This window comes from Anabrus simplex, chromosome 2 (genome assembly GCF_040414725.1).
Source record: "Anabrus simplex isolate iqAnaSimp1 chromosome 2, ASM4041472v1, whole genome shotgun sequence".
Classification (NCBI taxonomy): domain Eukaryota; kingdom Metazoa; phylum Arthropoda; class Insecta; order Orthoptera; family Tettigoniidae; genus Anabrus; species Anabrus simplex.
In genome coordinates this window covers 612,557,978-612,577,389 of record NC_090266.1, presented here as the reverse complement: position 1 = coordinate 612,577,389, position 19,412 = coordinate 612,557,978, and the positions used below count along the sequence as shown (strand labels likewise).

General features: G+C 42.7%; 1 protein-coding gene across 1 annotated transcript in view; it reads right to left on the bottom strand.

The window, feature by feature from the left end:
- Positions 1–19,412, bottom strand: part of Cerk (Ceramide kinase) — a 338,420-nt gene that overhangs the window by 68,679 nt on the left and 250,329 nt on the right. The window contains exon 4 of the mRNA XM_067141010.2: positions 7,727–7,879. Within this exon, the coding sequence (XP_066997111.2) occupies positions 7,727–7,879 (153 nt within the window). The remainder of the gene's footprint in view (positions 1–7,726; positions 7,880–19,412) is intronic.

Here is a 19,412-nt window from a genome sequence, read left to right as displayed (position 1 = left end):
CTATGAAGTCTAGTTCACTTTCTGGCTCGGCATAATCATCGTCATTCCATAAACTGTGTATGTAGTCAGCTAGATCATCATTATTTGTAAATACGTCGTACCGTAAGTCCGCCATCACTGTTAACATGAGCACAAGATGTGCGAACACAGCCTTCACATTTTTTAATGTACGTCACATGAAAACAAATAATTTTAAACGACTCCTGGTGGTTAATATATAGACTAGACACCTTCCTTGATAAGAATATACTGATATGTGCTACTATCTAACCTAAAAGGAAGAACTACGACGGTTTCTAAACGAGTCTGCATGAGGGATGAAATATCGTTCCTGGCACTTTCGGCGAGTACACTGAGAAATGAAAAATCATCCCTTGGCGCTCAAAGAGTTAAGAAATATTAGGCTATATCTCAACGGAATTACGTATCCCTACGAAAACATGGGCATTAATTTAGAGGAAAATAAATTTGGATTGCTCTATGACATGTTTTTGTAAATTCCAATCATCGTATAATTAGAAAGAAGATCGTCCGCTATTTTCGCCTGAAGAATTTAAAAATAAAGCACCGATAGCAGTTATAGACTGCTCTTATCATTAAGAATCTTTAAAAGAATCTCCTGTCGATATTCGTTTAGAATTTGAATCATCTGGAAATATTCCTGCTAACAACACCGATCTCGATAGCTGCAGTCGCTTAAGTGCGGCCAGTATCCAGTATTCGGGAGATAGTGGGTTCGAATCCGACTGTCGGCGGCCGCTTCCTTCCCACTCCTGGCCCTTTCCTGTCCCATCGTCGCCATAAGACCTGTCTGTGTCGATGCGACGTAAAGCAGCTTGCTAACACAACAGCCTATTGTATTATTATTCATATGAGTGATGTCACTTACCATCCACTAACGAATACTTTTACAAGATTATAAATAAGGATAGCCCTTCACCATGATCATTAGTGTGTCCTTCTACACCGTGCAGTATGGAACGGAAAGAAAAAGAGACTACACGGTTACAGACAATCGTCTTGATAACAAACAAAACTGTGAATGTGCATCCTGTTCGCCTACCAGCGAAACTAATTCGGTACATCTTATTTACCTCACTCAAGTAAGTGAGGCTATTAAGATGTTCTATAAACATGTCTGATTCAGTGTTTACCACCAGGATTTTTATCTACGTACGCTGCTCCTTTCGTAGACGCTTTTTGGAACATCCTACCTCTCCACAGTAAGATGTCAACCGATGTAGCTTCATGCAGACGCTGTCGACGACATTACAAGCATCGAGGTGAAAATCCCACCGATTGGGATGGACCTAATCCGAAGATTGTAAACTGTAGACAGTGTATGGATGAACTTTTCCCCTTCGTTGCAGTACCTGATAATGACTCAGGAAGGAACTAAACACATGGATGACATCAAGATAAGAACTGCATCAACTTCTTTGCGAAGCATAACATGCATAGTATAATGTATTTTGAAAACTTAATTTCATAAACAATAAATGTTTTGTTTAATTCGAATGTTGCAGGGAGATTACAATTTTGGAAGCATGCTATCTCTTCAAAGTAATATGTAAGGAGTACACCAAACTTGTCGGCAGCATAACAAAGACAGTAGTATAACCGGTGGTGGTTTGTTTAATTTTGTAAATAAATACACAATAAATATTTCATTAAATTTAAAATGTACTACATATTGCAATCCCTTTGCCTCCTCACACCTATCAAATGTTTTCCTAGTCGTCGCCATTTTATTTTTATGAAAATGTAGGCTGAAGAACTTGTAGTTCTCTTTTTATTATCACAAGAGTTGTTCGTCTCTTACCACGCTCCTATCCAACGTCCCTTAGTCATCTCTTGTTATTTTCGATGTCTAACGCACAGTATTCCTTAGCTTCTAAATACATACAAAAGTTTGAAATTAGCACCTATGTCATCCGTCATGCATACAATATGCATGCGACACCTATCTAAAAGATGGTGAACTGTATGTCATTTCTTTAGATAGATAGCGCCCTCCACAATCCTACTTTCTCCCACTACTAACAGAGTGCATGAGTAATCCGTTTTACAGGAATATGCAAACTCGCCGTCAGAGTGTACCTCAAGCTGATGTACATGCGCACTAGCTATTCCTCCCCTTGTTATGTCTCTAGCAGGATCTCATTGTCATTTGTTTACAGTAACTCACGAAATCGTGGCGAGAGTGCACTGTTATGTCTCTAGCGGGATCTGATAGTGTTTTGATTACAGTAACTCACGAAGTCGCCGCGAGAGCGCACTGATATTTCTCTAGCGGGATCTGATAGTCATCTGTAATGTTGTGGCGTCGCAGCTCTGTCAGGAGAAGGCCTGCGCGTTCGGTTATGTAAAGATAAGCGTGCATTTTTAAATCTGCCACGCGTATTACGTCACAGCTCCGTCACTCCTCGAAGGGAAGACGGCAAAGAGCCTGTGTGAGGTTAGGTTAGAGTTCGTGGCCAAGGTTAGGTTAACACACGTGTCCACCACACCTACAAGTCACCTCATTAGTTCGGCTCCTCCAAGGGGAATCCGTAAATAGCCTCTCTGAGGTTGCCTTAGCGTTCCTCGTAGCAAGGTTAGATTAAAAGGTTATCAATGCGTCATAACCTCAACTACCAGTCACCTAACCGATTGGACTCCTCCAAGGGGAGCCTGTGTGTGAGGTTAGGTTAGCGTTCGTGCGCAAGGTTAGGTTAACACGTCATAGTGACGTCTTAACCTCATCTGCAGATCACCTAACCGATGTATGGCTCCTCCGAGGGCGCTCGGCTCCTTCAAAGGGGTCTTTGAGGTTAGCATTGCCCTCGTACGTAAGGGTATGACGTCATAACCGGACCTAGCGGTCAAAACACTCCAAATTGGCCAGTGGGTTAGCATTGCCCTGTACGTATAACCTCACCTAAAGGTCAAAAGCACCCCAAATCATTCCCTGACCAATTAGGCTCCTCCAACAGAGTCTGTGAGGTTATGCTTGCCCTCGTACGCAAGGTTCTGACGTTATCCCACGTCTTAACCTCACCGAGAGTTCACTGAATCCGGGTACGAACCCCCATAGGTACAATACTATGGGTCAAGAACCCCATAGGTACATTACTAGGGGTCAATGACCTCGTGGGAAAATGTTGGCTCAGCGCCCATTGCTTGAGAGCATACTTTGCCCTTTTACTGCAGACCCATTCTAAACACAGTGGAACCAACACATTCGAGCACAGTGCTCGGCACTTACTCTCCCTAGATACGTGACTATGCAACCGAGCGCCCGGCCACGGGTGAATACACACGATGACACTTACCACAAGCAACGCCGAGATCCGTAGTGTTCCTTGCACAATGGTATTGCTCCTAGGTAACGTACGCCCATGGTTTTCTTCGCAAGGTGGTACTAGTCGCAAGTAACGTCGACCCTTGGTGTTCCACACGTAATGGTACTACTCACAAGTAGTCTCAAGGTTCTAGTGTAGTCATCCCTCGATCACCCCTTTCAGTCGCCTCTTACGGCAGGCAGGGAATACCGTGGGTGTATTCTTCGTCTGCGTCCCCCACCCACAGGGGTTAATCCCATACTACGTGGTGACACTTAGATAATACGGTGACGGTTGGATACACATAAATCATTATTTGTTAACACTTTCAACACTATGCCCGTACGGAATACGGGCGCACTGCTTTCCTGGTTGTGGACGGCGCCCGTATATCATACGGGCGTAATTTTCGCGCGTGTTTATAGGCAGCTGCACATATTCCATACCGTACTATTCCCGTCCCTTGCTTGGAGGTTGTAGTGTATCTAGTGTCCACTAGAATTCAGCAGTTATCCGGAAGTTCAAATTGAAACGATAGAAATGGTAGTTTCTCCTTGCTGTGGCTTCTACCGAAGCACTCGATGTGCCGGGTGCGGAGCGCGGCAAATATTTCGAGCTGTCAGTTATGTTACTGTACAAACATGCCCTCACGCCGGCCCAATGATAGTGATATCTTGGATATTTTATCGGGAAAAGTGGGTTCAGAAATACGATGACAGTGATGAAGACTCTGCCTAGGAACCAGATAACATATCAAGCGATAGTTCGGGCAAGATTTGTATTTGTTACGTCGTTTCGAATGCAAGTTTTTAGCTACATTATTTTACTCCGAATACAAACGATAGAAATAGAAATTTGCGCCAATTTTTTCGTTTAGACGAAGACAGACAGGCTGATGATTCACCTATAACACGAAAAGAAAGTAGATGGCGGTGCAAGGAGTGCGAGGTTGGACTGTGCATAGCCCAATGTTTTCCGGGTTACTATACCAAAATAAACTATTCCTAAAAAGGTAAATTTTGTATTTAAAATGTAATTGTTTTTATTTGTGGTTCAAGTAGCGACATTAAATTATTCATTTTTATTGTTTGAGCAGGCTTATTGTATTTCTTGAATGTAAAAGTTATTTCTGTACCTTTTTCTATTTTTCATAAGATTAGTAAAATTAAATTACTTTAGAAATGTACTTCCTTATTAACATACTCAATTTGGATCGCTGGTACCTTCATATTATACAAAAATCAGGTATGTACTATGTTTCGCTGTTGTGTTATAGTGTATTAAAATTCAGGAAAAAGACCCAGTTCACTGCCAGGGTCCATGTTAAAATATGGTAGTGTTGCAAAGGTTAATACTTGTTCATATTATCACCAAACTCTCTATCCTCGAGAAGTTTACGCAACGTAAACAATACTGTAGATATATACGCATAATTTAAATGTTTTGGTAGAATCTGAGGATGTTCTTGTAGAACGAAACATGTCATTCTTTGTGTAATAGTGTGTATATCTTTTTTTTTTTGCTAGGGGCTTTACGTCGCACCGACACAGATAGGTCTTATGGCGACGATGGGATAGGAAAGGCCTAGGAGTTGGAAGGAAGCGGCCGTGGCCTTAATTAAGGTACAGCCCCAGCATTTGCCTGGTGTGAAAATGGGAAACCACGGAAAACCATTTTCAAGGCTGCCGATAGTGGGATTCGAACCTACTATCTCCCGGATGCAAGCTCACAGCCGCGCGCCTCTACGCGCACGGCCAACTTGCCCGGTATATATATATATATATATATATATATATATATATATATATATATTTTTTTTTTTTACTGGATTTTATGGTGTTATAGTTTATACTGAAATTGCGTGTTTGACAGACTGGAATTATTTTTTGTTACAATGAATTTATTGAACAAGAACAATTGGGAGAGATTACAATTTTACATCTGGACACAGCCATGAGGTCGCCAACGTAAACTGTACCTGAGATTCTGCTATGTTTTGGCTATTCTTGCTGAACTGCTTTTGCTGAGTCACTTGCCCTGAACGTTTATGCTTGTTCTATATGCATTCTAGTATGAGCTTGCCATGCTACTTATACAAGATAATATATTCCGAAATTCCCTTGGCAAACATCTACAGTCATTAAGTTCTGAGACTTGACGCCTGGAGGATAGGCGCCCAAACGACACTGTATGTTGCACACAATGCCGCATTACACGGCGTTCACTTACACATAACCACATCCACCCTCAAAATATAAGTTGTTGGCCGTTAACCACTTGAACAGAACCACATCCACCCTCAAAATAGTCGCCGTTGGCCTTTAATCACTTAAACAGAACCACTTCCACCCTCAAAATAGTCGCCGCTGGCCGTTATGCGCGTTTGCCAATGTTGGTATAGCTGCTGGAAACACCGCTGAAAGCAGCTGGCAGGAAGGTCCCGTATGGCTTCTCTTGTGGTCGTCATGACTTCTTCGGACGACTAAAATCTGCGCCCACGTAGGAGTGCTTTCAGGCGAGGAAAGAGAAAAAAATCGCACCGTGGGAGATCAGGTGAGTACGGAGGGTGTGTCAAAACTGTCACCTGTTGCCTTTCAAGTTCCTCTTGGACAAGGACAGAGCGATATGCAGGGGCGTTGTCGTGCAGCAACAGCCAATTCTTTGTACGCCAATGCCCAGGTCGCTTACGGCGGATTGCATCGCGTAAACAGCCAAGGATCTCCTTATAGCGGGTTTTGTTAACCGTTGCACCGTCTGGGAGGAATTCCATGTGAACTATTCCATTTGAATCAAAAAAACAGTTCCAGCATCACCTTGCCTTTTGACCTGTCTTGACGTGTTTCTTCTGTCGTGGTGATGATGGCGTTTTCCAGGTGGCGGATTGTCGTCTCAGTTGTGGATCGTAAAGGAAACACCATGATTCGTCTCCAGTTATTAACCGGTTGAGAAACGTCGGATCATCGTCAGCACTACTGATGAGGTCACCACAAATCGTCATGCGATCATCACGTTGGTCTTGCGACAGGATTCGTGGCACACTGTGCTGGGTAACACGAGACATGTTGAGATCATCCGTCAGAATTTTGTGGTAAGTACCATGGCTGACCCCTATTGCTGCTGCGAGATCGTCTGCTGACTGGGAGCGGTTAGCACGCACCAGCGTTGCAACTTCTTGGATCTTGCTTTCCGTTCGAACTGTTTGTGGCCGACCAGTACGCACATCATCTTCCAAACTGTCCCGTCCTTGCACAAAACGTCGGTGCCTCCTAAACACAACATTGCGCCTCAATGCGTCCTCACCGTAAACGTGCTGCATCATTTCAAACGTTTCGGTAGCGGTTTTGCCTAATTTCTGGCACAACTTGATGTTTGCCCGTTGCTCAAACTGTGACATGTCAAGGTCCGACAGGCACATTCAAATCACCGTCACGACAACGACCGTACGTGTGCTTCCAGTGCGTGCACTCAACTGTCTCTTGCAGGGGCGAGAGACTAACTGACATGGTACCATTCCACGGCGCCACCTATGCGCTATAGTGCACCATAGCGCCATCATGCGGTCAGTCTCAGAACTTAATAACTGCACTACGTATACTGTGTCCACGAAGTCTGCGAAGCAGGTCCGCGCATGCCAACCACATGAAGGAAGTGAGCGAGTGAACGCGATTGGTAGAGTTAAGAAGATGAACAACTGCTCACCAAATGTAAGGTAAGCCGAACCATGGTTGCGCCCCCCCCCCTCCCCACATACTACTCCTTCCAAGGCCTCGTGCCTCATTGGACCAGGTGGCCAACACCCTTCTATGCGCAGACGACATGTTTTCACAATGGTACTTCGCAAACTCCGTTCGAGGTACAGGATGTGTTTAAGTTGTTGGGTATATACGTTTCAAATAGGAACCTATTGTAGAATTTTATCATTCACGCGTTTTTTCAACGTGTCAGAAGCTAGCGATAAGGATTTGTTGTTTTTAAACACACATCCATGTTCGAGAAACCTTTGAAACATATAACATGTGGCTAACTGAAAGCGCTACAAAGGCTGACAAATGTAGTAGATCATCATCAGGATATAATATTGATAAAAATAAATGTAAGAGCCAATGTTCTGGTCATGTTGATATACTGATTTAGTACCGGTAACTGCAAAAAATTGTTACTTTTAAGTATAATCAGATTTAAGAACATGATTTCCTACTTCCATTAACTCCCATTCAGTTATCACACAGTTAATGATAGACTATGACAGACATTGACAGCTATGGTATGGATCACATGAAGTAGAATTGAATTTTTGTAATAATGTCACTCTTTGCAGATCTTAAACTTAAGATTAAATTGCTGGAAATCAGACACACTTTGGATGTATATGTTAATCTGATGATCAAAACGTATATACATACCTGAGTAATCATATCTTCTAGGACCCATCCAACGGAACTTTTCACTGTCCCTCACAACATCTCCTAGGTATCCATATGAAATTACACTAGAATAATAGCGTAGAAGAGTGGCATTACTGTGAACACTGCACAAGTCCAAGCCTCTGCTGTCACCTGTTGAACAAGAAGTCGAAGCAGGTGTCAGAGTAGTAACATCTGGAGGATTCCTAGCAAATTATTATATTTTACAAATAATGCTTGTATTTAGAAAGCAGTGATACACCATTCCTGCATCATAAATTAATTACAAGAAGAATTTCCCAATAAACAGCACCTTAGCAAGTTATTACTCGGGAAGAAGTATATAGCCTACCAGTACATTTTAGTTTTAATCATCTGATAAACAAAAGGAGCCAAAAGATTCATTACGTTTATATAACAAAGAATATTAATACACATATACAATTCTTCACTATGCCTTTCAGTATTCAATGTGCAAGCCTCTGTGAATCAACACAATTCTCTATTCGCAACTAGCTCTGTGGCCTCATTTAGTTACATACCTCTTACCATTGAGTCATTAAAAGCAGAGACTAACCATCATCATCCCGATCTCCCTCGCCTTGTCATGGCTGAGTCTGTTGTTTCCCTAAGTAACCTATCCTACTCCATTTGTCCCACATGGCTCCACCACTAAAACAGGTTTATTAGCACATCTTTATCCATCAAGTACATTCCTAATTTAGCCTTGACCTCTTGTCAATACTCCTGCTTGTTTGGACCAGTAGTCATTCTCGCCGCTTTCACATCTGTTACCTCCAAATTATGAGTCCAACCAGGCAGTAGCAGCGATTGGGAATTGCGAGTGCGGGGGGCAAAAAAATATACAGAGAACCAACAGCACCCGGGTTTGTGGGATGGGGAGGAGGCTGATATACACCAACACTAAAATAAAGGCTACAGAATGGTAAGTTTGTTAATGCTCTCGCAGCGAATTTCGACGGAAAGGTAAAGACTGAGAGTTTACCAACTGAAGTGCGGTAATAATAGTTTTTTTGAGATTTCGATTCAGTACTGTAAAATAAAACTTTCACCAAATGAACAATATTTCACATGTATTACAATTCAAAAGAAATACAGCGTGATTATACAATTAAAATCATTTAGTATTTGACTAAACACTAAAAAACTAACAGACACTAAAGAGAATGCCAGACTGACAAATGCACGCGGCAAGCGGGTGGATCATACCTCAGTGTCCATGACCTCAGAAAAAAAGATACCCTTTCTACCCTTTCTCACAGAACAGACAAAGTCTCCACTACTTGCTATGGCGCTATACAAATCGGTTAGCCGGGACGAACGTTGTTTTGTGGGTATTTCCGCTAAAAATTTTGTTTATGATTAATGAAAATAAAGGAAAGAATTAACTGATAAGACAACAGGGCTTGTACAAATTGGTTGTTTAATAATTCGTAGTTTCATCCGGCTATACTGGAATAAAAATGTAATCGTTTCTCCACAAAGTGGGGGGCAATTGTCATCCGTCGCCCCCCCCCCTCTAATCGCCACTACTGTGACCCAGCTCTAGTAAAGCAAAGTCAGTTGCGAAGCAGGCTAATGCAAAGATATGTTTGACTTCTTTCTTGCAGACTACCGTTATTATTGCAGCTGCGAGCGTTGTTGCACTTTGATGCAGTTTCACTGAGAGAATACACATCCTAAATACTTGAAATACTGATATCACTGCAGTCTTGGAGAGGCTAATTTTTATGTCATACTCGCTGCATCTCTTTTCAAGCTCCAAGATTCCAAGATACAGGCAATTCAAAATGATGGACCCGATTTCATAAATTCATTCTGTGAAATCTAATAAACACATCGTAATGTGAGACATGTGCTAAGAACGGTAAAACCTCAATTTTTTTTGTAGTCATATCACAAGTGGTCTATGTGAACACCTCGCGTAACATGACACACATCAAGCCGAGAGTCTATCTCCTGCCAAACCTTGTATAGTGTGTCGCGGCCAATCTCTGTGATGGCTGCTGTGATGCGGGCACGAAGTTCGTCCAATGTTAGTGGAAGAGGTGGTACGTAAACATGATCCTTTACGAAAACTCACAAGAAGAAATCACATGGGGTTAAGTCGGGAGAACGCGGTAGCCAACGAGTGACAGTTCGATCCTCCTGAGATACACGACCTCTCCAGCGTTGTGGCAATGTCTCGTTGCCATGGTAATGCGGAGGGGCATCATCCAGCTGAAGGATGAAATCTGCACTATCCTCTTCGAGCTGTGGCAGGAGCCATTGTTGCAGCATATCAAAAAAACATTTCCTGTCACAGTAGGTTCAATGAAGAAAAAGCGTCCATAAACCTTCTCATGGGAAATGGCACAAAACACATTCACCTTGGGAGAATCGCGTTGGTGTTCCACAACTTGATGGGGATTAGAAGTTCCCCAGATCCCTACGTTGTGTCTATTCCCAGTCCCGGAAAGGTGAAAAGTCGCTTCATCACTGAAAATTATCCTTTCGGAGAACCCATCCTCATCCATTAATGCGAGAAAATCAGCACAGAAGGACGCTCGAGCAGCATAATCAGTATCTTTTAAGGCCTGCACCAGTTCCAAGCGGTAGGGTTTCATTCGTAAACGTTTCCGCAGGATGCGCCAAACAGTTGCTTGTGGAAGTTCAAGTTGCCTCGCTGCCCGGTAGGTGGACGTCTGCGGACTCCGCACGAAACTGGCGCGAACACGTTCCACTGTCTCTTCCCCGGTCGAAGGACGGCCAGTCTACTTTCGCTTATAGATGCAGCCCGTGTCTCTGAATTCTGCATACCACGCACGAATGGATTTTCCAGTAGGTGGGCCTCTTCCATGCCTGGTACGGAAATGCCGTTGAACACTAATCATAGACTTGTTTACTTGGTAATCAAGCACACAGAACGACTTCTGTTCTCCAGCCGCAGCCATTTTCTTTACTCTCTTCCTGCACGCTCGTAACGGCTGAAAATGAAATCACGTGGGATGAAACCTAAACTCAACTAAATTTTGAGTTTTCCTTTCTTTGCGCATATCTCACAGTATGATATGTTCATTAGAATTCATAGAATAAATTTATGACTTCGGGTCCATCATTTTGAATTGTCCTGTACGTACAAGAATATAGCCTTTCAGCACAGTCTGCAATAATATCAAGTTGCAGGCCAAATTCTTACAGTACCATATTCACAGAATATTAAACACTTAAAAAAAATACATTTCAGAAATGTATGGAACTAAAAATACTAAAAAATTATAACAGGTGGTGCTAAATGATGAGGGGTAACTATTTAAGAAGTAGGCCTATAGGCTACCTAAATTGAGACCTAGGATAGTTAGGTTAGGAGATGTGTCTCATTTCAATGCTGAGTACCAACTACAATTTTGTCCTGGATGACATTTATTTGACTCTCAAGATAAGTGTTGTTAGTGTAGCTATTTTTTCTATCACGAATAGAGTTTGGGTAGGCCTATTTGCACAGTGCCAGCAGAAGATGTTTGTCATTGATAACAAGCAGGGGTGGTGATTTTTCTTAATAGCGATATATTATGTGAAATGTTTATAAGCGTTTTTACTTGTATTTTCATTTATGACAACCTTTTAACCACTGTTTAATGTGTTTTGAATTCAAAATAAAATGTGAAAATTGCTCAAAATGCAAAATTCATAATAAAATGCGATATAAACGCCAAACAAACGACTTTTTCCAAATACTGTGAAATGAAATGGCGTATGGCTTTTAGTGCCGGGAGTATCCGAGGACGCGTTCGGCTCGCGAGATGCAGGTCTTTCAACCTGACTCCCGTAGGCGACCTGCGCGTCGTGATGAGGATGAAATGATGATGAAGACGACACATACACCCAGCCCCCGTGTCAGCGAAATTAACCAATTATGGTTAAAATTCCCGACCCCGCCGGGAATCGAATTTTTCATTTTTCTTCTGGAAACTTAAACTGTGGAGTTGTGCACCTTTTTGCAATGCCATGCGGCAGACCAGTATTTTGGAATGTGGAAGTAACACTTATAAACCCCTCAAAATACAGTTTAATTACTACTACTACTGATAACAGTAATAATTGTATTGGCTTTACTTCCCACTAACTACTTTTACGGTTTCTGGAGACGTCGATGTCCCAAAATTTAGTACCGCAGGAGTTCTTTTACGTGCCAGTAAATCTACCGACAAGAGGCTGACGTATCTGAGAACTTTCAAATACCACCTGACTTAGTCAGGATCGAACCTGTCAAGTTGGGGTCAGAAGGCCAGCATCTCAACCGTCTGAGCCACTCAGCCTGGCAGTTTAATTACTAGTTAAAGGAAAACACATATCACAAAATGTTCAGGTACGTTCTATGATTTCCTTCAACAGTGTCACTGATTCATAAACGTGACTAAGTTATTTTTGTATACAGTGTGTTGATATCTGGACTGTTTTGATACATTTTGGGTATATAATTTGGTTTGTACATTAAGTTGAGATTATGTTATAGTTTTATTATGTCGAAGATGGTGCCATGTTTTATTGTTTTTTTAAACCGTAGATTGTTTCACTGTTGGGACAGACAGTTATTCTCTCTTGATGTAAGAAAATGGTTGCGTAGCGGTGTGTGCTTGCCAATGTGGGCAATAAAGGTGTTTATATCTGATGTCATGAGCAGTGGATTATCATTATAAAACCTTATCCAGATATAACCAACAGGTTATGGGCCCAGAAGTACAGAGACAACAAGTGATCAATTGTGCGGTTAAAGAGACATTAAGCAACGAGATAAAAGTATGAAACGCGGGAAACATGGTTAGCATGATGACGAAGAAACATCCTATTTTCACTGAGAATAATTGCATGCAGTGGAGAGAAAGAATATGTTCTTTTATTAAGCAACGTCGCTTGTGGGAAGCTACAGATCCAGGATATGATGAAATTAAAGAATTGGATGCTGCACAACAGACGAAAAATGAGGATGCTAGAAACGTGATTATTCAGAGTGTGGAGGATCAATTTATAGACGACATCAAGCTTGAGACATCTGCGCAGCGTATGTGGGAAGTACTTCATCGTATTCCCAGTGATTTTAATCCATTAGACATAGTGGATTTATTTGAAGAGTTGTTATTATGGAAAAAGAGAGACAATATTACAATGAGGCAATATTTATTCAAGGTTGAGACAACAATGGGCAAGCTGAAAGAAGCCGGAATGGAGCTGGGAGATTTGGTTGAAGGAGCACTATTGCTACGAGGACTGCTAAGGGAATCGTTACGTTTAGATCCATCAGTACGTATATATGATAAGGTTTGTTTGTTTGTTTGGGTAGCCACATTGGAAATTTTCATTGTACTGTTGTTAAAGGAAATATGATAGGTAGCAGTTATATGTGGTTTGTAATGTATAACGTCATAGTGTATTGCATATTGTGAAAACGAAAGTTTTTGTTAAATAATATTTCGAAACAGTCCTGTCATTTGAAAGGCTGTTAATATTGCTGGGTTTCGTGAATTTTGTTGAATTCGTTATCGATATTCTGCTATATGTTGTATTTTAGGTGATACTGGGTGCCTGGTTAATGCCATTCGTTGAAGCAGATATTTGAGAGATAGATATAACCTTCTACTGCTTAGGGGCATTTCGCAACTTTCTACGAGTAGCGCGTTTGTCGGAGTACCGGTAGTGTTTAAATGCTCCAACGCATTATTTTATGGCTTTATACTTAATTACATTAAACTTTTGAGTTAGAGTTGATGATGCAATGTCAAAATAAAGGGATTCATATTCTAAATATGATCGCATGGCATGCCGACACAGTACCAGAGCTGTTACTGAGTCCGCAACCCATCTTCGTCGTATAATCATTTTTAATATATTAGTAATTTTTTAATCTTTAGATGTTCAAATTGGGCTGTGCAAGACAGCTTGTTATCTAAGTGTATGCCTACATATATGAACACTTACGATCGGTATCGTAATATTATTCATTCGGAAGGGATCTTTATCATATTTTTTTGTGTGTGTAAAAATCATGACCACATTCCTCGAAGGGGACAATGCAAAGCCGTAATTATTTAACCATGTAATATCGTTATTTAAAGCTTTGTTAATATTACTTCTGCACTTATCAAGACATACATTATGGAATTATATGCATATACTTATACTTTATTAAACAATAATTGCATACTGAATGTTTTACTGACTTCTTTGTTATGAACTAATATTTTATTAGCAGCCCATATGTCCTTTACATTAGTATTTCCATTGAGGGAGTTAATGCATTTGTTCCAAGCTTCACGTCGTCTGGAATAGAAAAAATGTCGTAGGTGTGCAGTATACTTTTTGTATCTAACATAATTATCAAGTTCAGATTTTGATTTAAAGATTTTAGCAGGCTTCGTTTTCTTTTCACCATGGCCATGCAATGGTTATTCCACCACGGGATTTTAATACGTCCTTGAGGTTTCCTATACAGAATGTTAGGGGTATACGTGCAGATACTTTGCAAGTCGGTAAGGAAAATTGCATCTCAGAATTTATGCTATGTACTTTTTACCTTGCCCTATTAGTTTTCCCATAACTGAGCCAAACATTCCAGGACCTAATGTGTTTTGAATGGCCTTAGTAGGATACGCCGGTTATGTCATACTGTCCTCCTGTAGTGGAGTTACAGTACTGAGTACAGGGGTTGTTGAATCTGTTTGTTATCGGAGACCAACTCATTTTCTGTGCTCCTCCCGTAACCGCTTGGCAAGTAGGGGAGGCAGACTCACGTGGCAGACCACTTGCTGTACTCCAAAACCGGTCTACGGTACTCTTGTGTGAAAAGGACCCATAATCGTTACGGAGGTATCCACTTTTGTACATTCTCTTGTTGCCGCCGAGTGTTATTTTGTACTCGTTTACGTACAGTATGTGACGTCGAATATCCGTTGGACCAGCATATGCAAGCGAATAAAGTGTTGTTCAGTTGTGTGTGATTTATAAGACTTCAATGGCATTATTCAGTAATCCAAGCTGACAAGAATGAAAGGAAATAGTTAATGAGTTAATGAAAAGTGGGTGCAACATTTCTGTGCTCTTATTGTGACAGTCTACGTTGAATTCCTGACAATAAACTATGCGAGTTGTCTATGCTATGTTCATAATATTTTCAGGTCAATGAAATGATGGTGGACACTGAAGAAAAAAAGGCTATACGTTTTCAATGAAATTGTTATTAATGTGACAAATGTTAAAAACCGCACTTGCAACCATGATTGAAAATTGCTCGAAGCTACTATGGATGTGCCGCCGAGTATTTGTAGTAGAAGGCTGGTTATTAGACAGTAGTCCGACCCATTGGTTGAATGGTCAGCGTACTGGCCATCGGTTCAGAGGGTCCCGGGTTTGATTACCGGCCGGGTCGAGGATTTTAACCTTCATTGGTTAATTCCAATGGCTCGGGGCTGGGTGTTTGTGCTGTCCCAAACATCCCTGCAACTTACACACCACACATAGCACTATCTTCCACCACAATAACACGCAGTTACCTACACATGGCAGATGCCGCCCACCCTCATCGGAGGGTCTGCCTTACAAGGGCTGCACTCAGCTAGAAATAGTCACACGAAATTATCTATATATTGGACAGTAAGTGCCGATAGGTAAAACGATTACTGTAATTGACACGTTTAATTAGAGCTTCCGTAATAATTATGTTACAATTGCTACTATTTTACATTCCACTAATTAATTTGTACGGTTTTGGGAGACGCCGAGGTGCCAGAATTTTCCTCCGCAGGAGGTTTTAACATGCAAGTAAATCTACCGGCACGAGACTGACGTATTTGAGCACCTTCAAATACCACCGAACTGAGCCGTCATTGCACCTGCCAATTGGGATCAGAAGGCCAGCGCTCTATCGTCTTAGCTACTCAGCCCGGCATTAGAGCTTAGAGTAAGTCTGTAGTGCGGATAGGGGCGGGCAGCTGTGAGCTTGCGTTCGGGCGATTGTGGGTTCGGACTCCACTGTCGCCAGCCCTGAGGATGGTTTTCCGTGGTTTCCCATTTTCACACCTGGCAAATGCTGGCTGTGGCTGTACCTTTATTAAGACAACGACAGCTTCCTTCCAAATTCTATCCTTTTCCTGTCCCATCGACGCCATAAGACCTACCTGTGTCGGTGCGACGTAAAGCCAATTTTAAAATGTCACCATATTTTGGACATTATACAGCTGTTGAGATCCATAGTTACAGTATAAACGATGAGAAGTGTTTTCTGAGCAAACATAATTGGCGCGTAGTTATAATAATAATAATAATAATAATAATAATAATAATAATAATAATAATAATAATAATAATAATAATAAAGGGGGCCGATGACCTAGCTGTTAGGCCCCTTTAAGCAACAAGCATCAAGCAATAATAATAATAATAATAATAATAATAATAATAATAATAATAATAATAATAATAATAATAATAATAATAATAATAATAATAATAATAATAATGTTTTTGTTATTGTCGTTTACGTCCCATTGGGGAAACGAGGTGCCAGAATTTTTCCCCCAGGGCATTCCTTAACGTGCCAGTAAATCTACCGATGAGAAGCGGACAGGGGGAGTTGGTCGTGCGGTTAGGAGCGCGCAGTTGTGAGCTTGCATCCGCGAGATAGTGGGTTCGAGCCCCACTGTTGGCAGCCCTGAAGATAGTTTTCCGTGGTTTCCCATATTCACACCAGGCGAATGCTGGGGCTGTTCCTTAATTAAGGCCACGGCTGATTCCTTCCCACTCCTAGGCCTCTCCTATCCCATCGTCACCATAAGACCTACCTGTGTCGGTGCGACGTAAAGCAAGTTGCAAAAAAAGAGAAGCGGACGTATCTGAGCACCTTCAAATACCACCGTACTGAGGCAGGATCGAGCCTGCCAAGTTGGGACCAGGAAATCCGTGATTAACCTTCTGAGCCACTCAGCCTGGCAACTTTTATTTTGATACGCTTAATAATTACTGCAAAAACTGCAGTAAGTTATACTGCTTTATTTTACCATTACACATGCTCTTTTCGTTTGGAAGCACGAAATGATGGCACGTTTAATTTATTTACTTTTATAACATGTCCACCATTTGTTTGAAACAAAAAGTTCGATGTACTTCGACAATTCAATTCCGATACCACTCATTCGGACATCATATACACTGACTGACAGAGCAAATGCAACACCAAGGAGAAGTGGTTCGAAAGGGATGAAAGTTGGGAAAAAAACAGAGTCGGCACGGAAGAATAATTGATGTTTATTTCAAACCGATATGCAGGTTACACAATGCGCACGGCATCGACTCAGTAGGATGTAGGACCACCGCGAGCGGCGATGCACGCAGACACACGTCGAGGTACAGAGTCAATAAGAGTGCGGATGGTGTCCTGAGGGATGGTTCTCCATTCTCTGTCAACCATTTGCCACAGTTGGTCGTCCGTACGAGGCTGGGGCAGAGTTTGCAAACGGCGTCCAATGAGATCCCACACGTGTTCGATTGGTGAGAGATCCGGAGAGTACGCTGGCCACGGAAGCATCTGTACACCTCGTAGAGCCTGTTGGGAGATGCGAGCAGTGTGTGGGCGGGCATTATCCTGCTGAAACAGAGCATTGGGCAGCCCCTGAAGGTACGGGAGTGCCACCGGCCGCAGCACATACTGCACGTAGCGGTGGGCATTTAACGTGCTTGAACACGCACTAGAGGTGACGTGGAATCATACGCAATAGCGCCCCAAACCATGATGCCGCGTTGTCTAGCGGTAGGGCGCTCCACAGTTACTGCCGGATTTGACCTTTCTCCACGCCGACGCCACACTCGTCTGCGGTGACTATCACTGACAGAACAGAAGCGTGACTCATCGGAGAACACGACGTTCGGCCATTCCCTCATCCAAGTCGCTCTAGCCCGGCACCATGCCAGGCGTGCACGTCTATGCTGTGGAGTCAATGGTAGTCTTCTGAGCGGGCGCCGGGAGTGCAGGCCTCCTTCAACCAATCGACGGGAAATTGTTCTGGTCGATATTGGAACAGCCAGGGTGTCTTGCACATGCTGAAGAATGGCGGTTGACGTGGCGTGCGGGGCTGCCACCGCTTGGCGGCGGATGCGCCGATCCTCGCGTGCTGACGTCACTCGGGCTGCGCCTGGACCCCTCGCACGTGCCACATGTCCCTGCGCCAACAATCTTCGCCACAGGCGCTGCACCGTGGACACATCCCTATGGGTATCGGCTGCGATTTGACGAAGCGACCAACCTGCCCTTCTCAGCCCGATCACCATACCCCTCGTAAAGTGGTCTGTCTGCTGGAAATACCTCCGTTGACGGCGGCCTGGCATTCTTAGCTATACACGTGTCCTGTGGCACACGACAACACGTTCTACAATGACTGTCGGCTGAGAAATCACGGTACGAAGTGGGCCATTCGCCAACGCCGGGTCCCATTTATCGTTCGCTACGTGCGCAGCACAGCGGCGCATTTCACATCATGAGCATACCTCAGTGACGTCAGTCTACCCTGCAATTGGCATAAAGTTCTGACCACTCCTTCTTGGTGTTGCATTTGCTCTGTCAGTCAGTGTACTTTCACTGACGTAAGGAACTTTGGTTTCGTACTAGATGTTTCCTTGCTGCTCCTACCTTTACGCAATGAAAACGGGCAGATTACCATATTTCACGTCCCGGAGCGCGTATCCCAACCTTACGCTGGAATAAATATAAAAGCATACGATCGTACAGACCCCGCACCATCATAGATTGTCGTGTCATTTCAACATACACTAGAGCATGGAGCTGATGACTACATTCAGTGTGGGTGGGGTATAAGTAGGCAGCCGTGAACACACGATTCCCCAGGTCAGTAAGAGTTGAAATACCCGCAAATCGCATAGTAAAATGTGCGTGGTTTAGCGGAGAAAATGTATTCCTTGTGGCATTTATAGGTGTCTAGCAGGCTAACCGGACGTGTTTGTGTTTGCTCTAAGTTGTGCATTATAACTAAATGAAGAATTGAGGTCCGAGGTGTTTCTGCATACGGCAAGTAGTTCTCTCAAAAATCCACTGAAAACCATCTTCAGGGTTGGCGACAGAGGGGTTAGAACCCACTATATCCCACTCATGGGCTGTGAAACATCCTCACTCATTACGGCAAGGCAACTTCCAGCACCGGTTCTCAAAATCTGGATGGGTGTAGTAGGAGGTCGGTTACTTGTACTAACCATCGTTTTATTAATGTTATTTTGCTCATAGGTACGTTACTGGAGCTTTTAGAGGACGTGTCACTTCGACTACGCAGAACCACGTGGTTTATACACGATGATGCAGACATTTCCTCAACGGTGGAAAGGACGACGTGGATCCATCAATTGGCCAGCCAGATCTCCAGACCTTAATCCAATGGACTTTTATGTCTGAGGAGACATGCAAACAAAGTATATCGAACTGATGTAACAACTTCGGATGACTTCCGAGAAGGTATTTTTCAAGCAGCAGAGGATATTCGGAACAACCCTGGTGTCTTGGGAATGCGGTAACAAAAATTATAAATCGAGAGTTTCAGTGCGCGAGTGCCTTGTACGCGGCGAAAGCTGAACACAACACACGGAAGACGTGCTTGCTGAAACGCTAGACACTGACCTGGAACGCAGTTCG